Here is an 11,279-nt window from a genome sequence, read left to right on the forward strand (position 1 = left end):
AATTTGATCAATCCTGATCATAAATAAATATAGATTTTAACCATCCCGGTTAAAACGTTTAATATTATCGTTCGTTCAGAGACCGTCCTGGTCATTTCAAAACCTTTTGATCAACCTGATCACTTTATTGTGTTTTAATGTGTAAAGATTATCCTAATCTTAAGAAAACTTATTTTTTTAATCAACGAAAATATATATTTACTGTGTTTATATCTGTATAAAAGCATAAAGTTGCAGTTTATTCTAAAATCTATTGCTTTTTAAAGATTTAAAAAAAAAAAGAAAGTTAAGCATACAAAGTGAAACTTATTTTCCGAAAGCGGAAGTAATGGATTAATTCGTTTCTTAGTTGAAGAAATGTTTATACTTTATAAGAGTTATTTATGACTTTGGAATTAGTAATTCTGAAATATTGTATAACTGCTTTTAATGATGGTAGATGTTTAAATGAAATCTTCTCCTTATGGTTTATTGAATATTAAATTATATATCAGTAAAGTTTATATGTTTTCTGATTTGATATTTGGCATTCTGTTTTATGATTAATGAAAAAAAAAGAAGTCTAGTAAGTGAAATGCTGTTTTGTTTTGGTGAATTCTTATTCATTCTTTAAAAAAAAAAGGAAAGTGATGACTCTGAAAAAGAATAATAAATATACGATTGAATGTTTATATTTAAAGTGATAGATTTTATTAGTTTGTTTTGAAAAGTAATTTGATGTGGTGATTAAGAGAAATATTTTGTCAAAAGTATTCACTTCATTCTGTTATTGATATAAGATATACATTTATTCTGTTGCTAGAAATATTATCTAGTGATTTATTACTATTACTGTGTTCTTGAGGTCTAATGCTTTTTGATTTTTTTTATGTTCTCATCAGTGATTTTGAATTGATTTTAAGAAGTAGTTTGCTATTATTTTACAAAGTGCTTTGGTATTATTTTAACTTAAGAAGGTTGCGTTTTAATAAAATTTTGATTTATGTTTCGAGAATTTTGTAGTTCTGTTTTAGGATTGCATTTTAATAAGTTGTTTGTTTTAAGTAGAATTCTAATTTAAAAAGACTTTTTTATTGCATTTGAAGAGATTTTTTTTTGTGTGGTATTACGTGTATACATTACAATAGGATATTACTAATTTTTTTTATTATAATAGCATATGGCTGAATTTAAATTTAATCAGATATATGAAGAAAAAAAAGTTTAAAATATTTTATTATTTTTCTTTTACATATCAAATTTTTAGATTTTTTTTTTACCAAGGTAAAGTAATTAGTTTAAGTTAATTATAATAAGGTGCGAGATGGCGTTTTTAGGAAAAGGCTTAAAAATAGACTTGCAATTCATGGCAATAGAAATGGGGGTTGAAAATGTTACTAATCTAAGAGTGTTTGAGTTGAAAGAGCTCATCTTGAAGAATGAAAATTTCGATGAAGATTTTTGTAAAGAACTGTTGAACACTATTATAGACGATCGTAAAGGAAAAGAAGCACTCGAAGTAAATGAACGCATAAGAAAAGAAGAACTTGAAATTGAAGAACGTAAAAGAAAAGAAGAATTTGAAATGGCGGAACGAAAGAGGCAAGATGAAGTTGAAGAAAAGAAAAGGAAGGATGAAATGGAATTCGAGCTTCGGAAGAAACAAATCGAGATGAAAACAGGAGATGAAAATGAGGTGAAAGAATCTGGACAATTCAAGATTGATTTACATAAGTTAATTCCAAAATTTGATTCAAAAAATGATGATATCAGTTTATTCTTAGTTTCGTTCGAACGTCAAGCAAAAATCTTAAATTTACCGAAGGAATGCTGGGTGACGCATCTTATGAGTATTATACCGTCAGATATCGTATGCCTTATTGCTCGTGAACCAGAAAAAGATGCGGCTGATTATGAATATGTGAAAAAATTATTACTTCAAAGATTTAAAATGAGCCCTGAAAAATTTCGCCAAATGTTTGTCACACATCAAAAGAACCCCGAAGGAACCTGGAAAGATTTCTTTTATGAAATTAGAAATTTTTGCGAGGAATGGCTTAATGGGTTAAATATTCAAACCTTTGATGAACTTAAAGATCTTCTCATAACGGACCAAATGAAAAAGAAGGTGCCCACCGAGATACGTGAACATTTCATAGATGACTGGTCTAAAATAAAAACTCCAAAGGTGCTTGTGGAAAAACTTGATGAATATGAGGACATTCATCGGAAAACCAAGAAACCAGCTGTGCCATTGAACAGTAAAGAGAAATCTTTTCACAGGACCTTTCCTTCGAATAAATGGAATCAACCACGCCATAAAGAAGAAATGAATATAGGAAATAAAGATAAAGTGACAAGTCACAAATACAATAATTTTTATTCTAATAACAGCCATGAAACTCAATATAATCGATCACGTTTTGTACCTACGTGTTTTTCTTGCGGCAAAGAAGGTCATTATTCGCGAGAATGCAGGGATAGGAACATAAGTAAACAGAGTTCTCAAAGAAACAAACCTCTACCTGTCAAAGCCCAAAGTAATGCAGTGCAGGCTGGGGATAATGCGAAAAATATTATGACAGTACAGATGTCTACTCCCAAATCCACCTGTAACTTCTTGGCACAGAATATTGATGAATTGAAGACTGTAAAAGTCAAATGTGGTGATGTTGTCTTCAAAGGAACTGTAGACTCTGGAGCACAAATCTCTGTTGTGCGAGCGGACTTAGTAAAAGACATTGAAAGTGCTGGAGAAGGACAAATCCAATTAGTATCAGCCTTTGGTGATAGTGAAATTGTTCCCTTGAGAATATTCAATATAAAAATGGATGATGGATGGCATGATTCAGTACCAATTACATTTGCTGTTTCCAAGAAGCTGGTGAATGATATGCTAATTTGTCAAACTGCATATGAGGCTCTCCTAGAACATGTACAGTTATACAGTGTTAATGCAAGACAAGTCATTAATGATGAATCCCAAATAATCAAAGTCGCAAATGTCGAGGCCAATGAAGATCAAACACCTGAATCCTGTTCAGAGAGAGAGTTATTTGCAGAACCGGTCAACCTAGAAAACAAAGTTGATTCTAATCTTGACAGTGAGACGAGAAAGGAATTTATCAAACTTCAGAAAGAGGACATAACGTTACAAGATGCATGGGAAAAAGCAACTAAGACGGAAAGATCGTTCGAAATAGAAGATTGCTTGCTGATGCATAATGATGTTGTTTGTGGGGAGAAGGTAAAACGGATGGAAAAAGGATGGCTCATGAAATTCCTTTAGCTGGACACTTGGGAGAACAGAAAACTAAGCAATGCATTAAATATTCATTTTTCTGGCCTTCAATAAAAAGTGACGTGAAAACATTTTGTGAAGCATGCAAGCCATGTCAGTTACGAAGAACTACAACATATAGAGATAGAATTCCTATACAGCCAATTGTAAGGCCTAATAATCCATTTGAGGTTTGGAGCGTGGATTGTATTGAACCTTTAGAGCCCCGATCTAAAAGAGGACACTCGTACATCATATGCGCTATTGATTTGTGTTCAAGATGGGCGGAAGTCATACCGGTCAAACATATTACTGCAAAGACTACTTGCGATGTGCTGATGAAGATTTTCTGTCAAACTGGTTTCCCCAAGACTATATGTACGGACCAAGGTACAAATTTTACAGCCCAGTTAACTCAAGCTTTCCATGGCATATTGGGAGTCTCTCCTAGATTTTCCACTCCGGGTCATCCTGAGAGTATGGGAGCAGTTGAAAGATGGAACAGAACTTTGAAAAACATGTTGAACAAAAACATCCAAGAACATGGGAATGAATGGGACGCTCACCTTCCTTATTTACTTTTTGCATATAGGGAAATACCTCATGCAATCACTGGAGTGTCACCATATCAATTGGTTTATGGAAGATTACCAACTGGACCATTAGCCATTTTGAAAGAATTTTGGACTGGTGAAAGAGGAATTCCAACTAATGCTGCTCGTCCTGTTGAAGATTACTTGAAACAATTGCAAAGGAAACTGCAAGATGCCCACTTAATAGCATCTGAGAATAGTTCTAAAAATCAGGAACGTATGATTTCACACTACAATATGAGATCCCGAGAAAAGAGTTTTTCTGTTGGCGATGAAGTGCTGATTCTTATGCCTTCCTCAACTCACAAATTGCTTAATACCTGGATAGGACCAGCCAAAGTAGTAAAGCTCACTAGACCCCACTCCTGTTTAGTAGAAATGGAGGATGGTAGTACAAGAGAATTACATGTAAATAAATTGAGACCTTATATAGCTAGAGTTGAACAAGTTGGAATTATATTTGATCAAGATAGTGATTTTGGGGAATTGTATTATGCTCCAACGGACAAAGAAACCACATGGAATAAAAATAATGACATTGAATTAAAACGAATGACTAATACCTTGAATGACCAACAGGAATACCAGTTGAAAAGTCTACTACAACGATATAAAGATATATTTTGTAAACGTCCTGGAAAAGCCAAAGTGAGAGGACACTCTGTTAAAGTTACTGCAGATTGTTCACCGAAGCGATTACAACCATATAGAGTGCCGATTGCCCTCCAGAAAGAAGTGGATCGTCAGATTAAAGAGTTATTGGAAATGGACTTGATAGAACCGAGTGATAGTGATTGGGCGCATCCTCTCGTGTGTGTTGCGAAGAAAGATGGAAGTATTAGGTTGTGCATAGACTTCAGACTCTTGAACAGTTATACAATACCTGATGCATATCCAATGAAACATGCGATGGATTTGTAGCGTATCTACCACTACAAAATTACAACTACAATTCACTAGTACATAAGACATGTTAACTCGACTCTATGTTGGGGTACCTTTTCATAGATGACGGTTGACATGGTCTGTAACTCCACCCCCCACATTGGTGACCCGGACGTGATGTGAACACGCCTACCTTGGCAGTAACGCCTACTTCGATATGAACACGCCTACTTCGATGAGTGATCCACATTGAACAGTTGATTTGCTACTTGTGACTGCGACAAAATCCACTTCCTCGCACTGCTGCTACTCAGTCTCGTCTCGATCACACACAACGTCGGCTTGCATACTTGTGATTACTCGACTGCTAACGGCAACATAGGAGCGACTACGACCGTGAAGTTAATACACCTCTCACATTCAGCACTCAAAAAATACGGTGATCTTAATACAGCTCTCCCGGCTTCTCACAAAAACAGCAATGAATCAACTAGTGGAATTCGTTCATCGAATTCTATCACAGATATAATTCTAGTGGGAGAGTACTGTAGCGTATCTACCACTACAAAATTACAACTACAATTCACTAGTACATAAGACATGTTAACTCGACTCTATGTTGGGGTACCTTTTCATAGATGACGGTTGACATGGTCTGTAACTCCACCCCCCACAGATTTAATATACGAGATAGGCAAAGCTCATTTTATATCAAACTTGACTAAGAAGAAGGTAGCTAACAAGATTCCTTGGGACAATAACGCCGAAAACTCTTTTCAGTTATTAAAGAAAAACTTAGTTGAAATGCCTACTCTCTATACCCCTGTGCTGAATCGCCCATTTCAGCTGTATACCGATGCTTCAGCTACTATCGTTGGAGCTTGTCTTGCACAAAATGACGAGAATGGCACAGAACATCCAATTGCTTTCTTCAGCAAAAAATTAACACCGTGCCAAATAAACTGGTCCACGATAGGGTGGGAAGCCTATGCTGTGCTAAGTGCATTGAAAAAGTTTGATTGTTGGATCTTTGGATCTCAGATACAGGTTGTCTCTGACCACAACCCACTAACATTTTTGACTAAAGGATTACCTCATGGTACAAAATTGGCTAGATGGGCTCTAGCCTTACAACGTTATGATATACGTATCATATATCGAAAGGGAGCTCACCATGGTAATGCAGACGCCCTCTCTCGCTTACCTTTTGAAGATTAGTTAATTTTTTTAGTACTTATTTTCATTTCATATTTTAGTACATTTATGCATATGTATAGTAAAACTTTCTAGTTATAATAAATGTAATCATTAATAATCGTATATCATGTATTTTATCTGATTTGTTGTATTTGTTTCAATTTTGTGTGTATATGCTAAAGATCTTGGTTAGTCATTTATATTTACTATATCAAATAGTGCACTCTTCAACTAGAAATTAGATATTCATTTCAGGAACCGGACTCCGGTGAGTGTGTGACTAACCTCTTTCTTTCAGCACCTGGTCATTGAAGATGACGCATGTGCTTCCCTTGGTGGGACGTGTAAGGTTTGCCACCACTAGATGGCGCTGCGAGATATGAGCAAAACTTAAGAATTAATTAATAAAGAATCTCTCGAGTAGATTAGAGTGGTGAGAAAAGGATTAGAGTGTGGGGGGAAGGAGCGAAGCGTTTTTTGACGATGTGATTTGTAATTATTCTATATACTTAATTTTATGTTTGTGATGTGGCATAGTATGTGTTTAAATAAATTTGTTTTATGCCAAGAAAGGTTTAGTGTGAAAATCATTTCACATTATGAAAATTTGAAAAAGAACCTGCAAAGTTAAAGACAGTAAAAGGACTCTAACCCATGATCCATCTATCACTGAGGATATTTTACGTCAGCACTGTGGTTGGTGCAAGATGGGTGCAGAATTCGTATCAACCAGCCATCACTAGGATTCGAACCTGGTTCACCTCATTGGAATGGGAACTCTTTATCCCCTGGGCCACCATGGTTTTTAATTTCATATTTGCTTTAAATCACAAAAAATTAATACATAGCTAAGCAAATTTTCTGATTTTTCAAACTAATCAAACAGCTTTCTTATATATTTATGGTATATGTTTGAGAGATTGTAAAAGTAGTGCTACTTATAACAATAAAGAAAACAGTTCTATAGTTACTTTCTGTGCACTAACAAATAATGCACAGGATTTGCTTCCCTTTGCACAAAGAAAAATCAGAAATAATACAAATTCATCATCAAAAGTTAAATTACTTACACTGCACTGCATAAAATTTAAAAATAAATAAGTAAGTCAATAAGGTGCATTCTAAAAGTACTTAATCTTATAAACTTTAGGGAAAATATTTCTTTGTAGTGTAAATTGTATGTCATTTGATGCTATACATCAATTAGTTTATGTGTTTTCATATAATTATCAATTTAGTTAGTAAGTCAGTAGTTATTGGTGCAAGAGCCAGTTGTGGCTATATCGCAATTTCTTTATTCATTTTTTTAGAATAAAATTAGAATTTAGAATTTTCAATTTAGAGTAAAAATAATAAGAATACAGAACACTCTTAGAGATATAGCAATAACAAATAAAAGTATTGTATATGTGATAAACAAAATTATTGTATTGTTTTTTTTTTTTTTTTAAATTTCTATTTTAAATTTATTGTATTACTTTTCTTTGTCGCCTGGACAGGATTTTCCTCTTGACGACGAATATATATTCTTTGTATTTATGTGTTTTTGTTCTCAATAAAGTTATATTTGTTTGTTAAAAAAAAAAAAAAAAAAACTTACATTATCCAAACAGTCTAGAGAAAGTTTATCCTCAGAAGATACAAATGCAAGATAAGATAATTGCAACATAAGATTAAGACATATTGCTCTACGTTCTTTTCTTTCACTCCTAGGTGAATCTCCCTGGCAAACTAAATGCAATGCACTCTCCCCTGAAGCATTTTGCTTATTAGGATTGCCTTGGAGTTTAGTCAAGAATATCCTAAAATAGAAGAAAGTATGCTAAGATTAATTAATAAAAAAAATAGCACTCAGTGAATATATTATTTTTTAAACTAAAAGCAATTGTGACTAGTAGCAAGTATTAACAGTAAGTATTAAAACCTGTATCATGACATTTTGCTGCTGGAAACAACTAAGTTACACAAATTATATGAATATACGATGAATAACAAAGTTCAATTATGGAATTTAAGCTTCAACATTCAAATATCCAAAATACATAATTTAAAAATTTAAAATTTTATTTTTAAAGATTTTTAAAACAAAAAAAGTGAAGAGATTTTTTAAAGCAGTATGTATTAGCACCATCTGAAATTGCAGAAGAGCCAAGCCAAACAGCTCAGTTCTTGTACTTAGAATAAATTTTAAAAAATTCACTTATTTGATACCCTGAAGAAGTAAGGAGTTTTACCCTTCGATTGCCTGATTTTGTAATGACTTTTTAATTTTTTACATGTCGCTCACTGGTTCATCATATTAATGCAGGTAACCAAACCAGAATTTTCCCCAAAAATTAATTTCTAAGTTAAAATAGCAATTTACATAAATGACTTAGATATTGCATAAGTAACAAACCGTAATAAAGGTTTCATAGCATGATAAGCAGCCAAATGCAATGGAGTGTTATGCTTCAGAGTATCACCATATGAAGAATTTGGATCAAGATTATGTTGTAATTCAAACGAATGTTGAAATACTTGAAGAGCAGCATATTCATCTCCATTTTGTAAATATTTTCTAAATTTACTAGAGGAGCTCCCCATCTTTGAAATTCATTAAAGACCCTGTAAAAAAAATTTAAAAAAATGTCACTTCAAAAATATTTTGATGTATTTTCATCACAAATAAATGTATAATTATTAGATTTTAGTAATTACTTAAGAGATATATCTAAGGAAAATTAAATGTAAAAAAAAAAGGAATAATAACTTATTTAAAATGCACATAGCATACATATTATTAACTTTTATACATTTATTAAAGTTATAAGTTTTTATTACTTAAATTATTATTTTCACCAATAAATATAATGCTTCAAAATAAGTAACTTTTGTATCAAATTATTTTCGCACAATAATGAGTATATATGAGAGAGACATGAATAACTGTGCATCGATTTATCTCTATAAAAAACAATTTTTAACATGCTGAATGCAACTAACTTTACCTTACTTTCCCATCAAATTTTCTTTACACATAAAGCTTTTTCAAAAAAAAAACAATACTTTAAATTATGTTCAGAAAAATAATTAAGAATAGGGAAAGTTAAGACAATTTACTCAAGAGTATTTCAAAAAATATTACGCAATAAAAACTTTTAAAATATACCATAAAACTACAAATTTAAAAAATCTAGAACATCATCTGTGTTGGATTCAATAGCGTTAGCAGTGTCATCATACAGATCCCTCTTCCTGCCAAACAGATTTTACATCATCCTCATGTGCTCTTTACCATAAAAAATCATCTTCACCCCCATCCAAAGAATTTGAAACTCCATACTTTTTAAAAAATTTTACAACATTTGAATTCATTCTAGTGTCATTTGACACATATAAAACATTTGACTAAATCAGCAGCATGGAAATTTCATGTTTTCGCAAACGTCTTTGATGTGAAATATTTTTTACTTGACACATTTTTGCAGACTAAATAAATTTTTTTTTTGGAAATTTTTATATAAATTTATATCACATTGTGTTACTAAGAGTTTACAAAAAAAAAAAAGATTCAATGCAGAATGAATTTTCTATTATTTTAACTTTTTAATATTAATTTAATTGCATAAAATTACTCTTCTTGAGTTTTCAAAATAAAAGGATAAACAGTAGTGTAGTTTTGGGGAGAGTTTGGGGGTCACCCCCTCCAAAATTAAACATTACTTGATTAATGAACTATTGTAGCGTAAGTAGGATGAAGGTATAAAAGTTTTCATTATTAATATGATATAATTTAAACATTTATAATTATATATATATATATATGGATAGACAGCCGATAACCCCCCTTGAACATACATTAAAACTACGCTGCTGAGCATAAATGATGAAATTTCTTGAAATCTTTGAATATTTACAAAACTACAATTTATGTATAAAAAAAATCAGTATGTTTTTTTACTATAAAAATCTCTGATAACTTACAAGGAATAGAAGAAATAGGTCACCAAGTTTTGGAAAACACTGTGTCATGGTACATGAGAAACTAGAAAAAAAACATCAGAGTATAGGCAAACTCCCAGCCAATATACATTTTTAAATTTATTGCAAGAACTATGGTCTGGTTATGACACGTTAAGGATTCCAGTTGACTTGAAATGGTAATATTCTCACATGGAATTAATTTTCCAACAGGAAATTTCTTTCTAGTAAAATTTGAAATAATCATGATGAGTTTTGGTGAGAACACTAGTGGAAAGCAATTCAAGTAATAATAAAGAATCTGTAATAATTTTTAACCAAAATATTTCTGTTATAATAATTTTTTAAGCTCTTGATAAGATGTACGAAAAAGATTTTTGTATCTGTATCTATGCTAATTTTCTGTAATGTCTACGCAGTGACCAGTAAAAAACTAAAGAAAACATCCCACAAGGAGAAAAACTTAAATAAATACATAGCCAACCAAGGCCATACCTCACTATATTTTTTTTAATTTCTTGTAAGTTTAAACTCCCTTTGGTGCCTCGGAGATTGTAGTTGGGCAGGACATGCCTTCAATAAACCACACAAGCTTAAGAACATGCAAGACAATGCAATACAAAAATTTAGTTTTTGCGGAAAATCAACTTGATGTGAGAGTTTAAATTAATGTAAAAATTTTTATTGCCTATTTATTAGATAAAAACATCAATCTATGGTGATATAAATACTATATATATTTTTAAAAATAAGTCATATTAATGTTACAACTTTTATTCCCTTACAAAAAATAACATCTATTTTATTTTGTTTTACAAAGATATAAATTTTATAGTGTATACACAATTTAAATTCGTATCAATTAAAAACAAACAATTTAAATTCGTATCAAATGAAAACAAATGTAATAATACGAAATCCTTAGCTTAAAATTCACAAAATAAAATAAGAAAGAAAAAAAAAAATTTTAAGGCAGAATTGCAATCTACTCAAAATAGTAATAATAAGGGGGGGGGGAGAGAATTCAAATAGTGTCAACATATTAATCGAAAATACAGATTTACTACTTTTGTTTATATACAATTTTTATTAGTTTTGTTTATAAACGATTTCGTTTATAAACTACCTTTAATCTTTTGTTTCACATTGCTTTGTTTGGAAGACAAACCAAATCACATAATAGCAAAAAGCAAAATAAAACTCAAAAAAGCTTTCCAACATTCGTGAATAAATAATTTTAATAATTAACTTTATGCCAAACTAAAGAATTACTTTTTTTTTTTTATCAAAATAGTTCGGATTCTCTTTGGGATTAATTCCGAAACTAAACAGTCAAACAAAGATTTTCCCGCATAACAGTTGACGTTAACTCGTGACAATAA

At 31.5% G+C, this 11,279-nt stretch overlaps 1 protein-coding gene across 5 annotated transcripts in view; it reads right to left on the reverse strand.

The window, feature by feature from the left end:
- Nucleotides 1-11,269, reverse strand: part of LOC107440258 (ankyrin repeat and IBR domain-containing protein 1) — a 36,830-nt gene extending 25,561 nt beyond the window's left edge. For 2 of the 5 annotated variants that reach the window (XM_087165905.1, XM_087165902.1), the window contains exons 1-4: nucleotides 11,024-11,264; nucleotides 9,901-9,961; nucleotides 8,333-8,541; nucleotides 7,535-7,736 (exon numbers count right to left, since the gene is read on the reverse strand). In XM_087165905.1, coding sequence (XP_087022031.1) covers nucleotides 7,535-7,736; nucleotides 8,333-8,520 — 390 coding nt within the window. In that variant the 5' untranslated portion in view covers nucleotides 8,521-8,541; nucleotides 9,901-9,961; nucleotides 11,024-11,264. Of the gene's footprint in view, nucleotides 1-7,534; nucleotides 7,737-8,332; nucleotides 8,542-9,900; nucleotides 9,962-11,023 lie in introns of all 5 variants that reach the window. The other 3 variants (XM_087165906.1, XM_087165904.1, XM_087165903.1) reach the window with 2 other exon arrangements.
- Between the last annotated feature and the right edge of the window lie 10 nt (nucleotides 11,270-11,279).

This window comes from Parasteatoda tepidariorum, chromosome 6 (genome assembly GCF_982258835.1).
Source record: "Parasteatoda tepidariorum strain Cologne lab strain chromosome 6, Ptep-v5.0, whole genome shotgun sequence".
In the NCBI taxonomy this organism is placed as follows: Eukaryota; Metazoa; Arthropoda; class Arachnida; order Araneae; family Theridiidae; genus Parasteatoda; species Parasteatoda tepidariorum.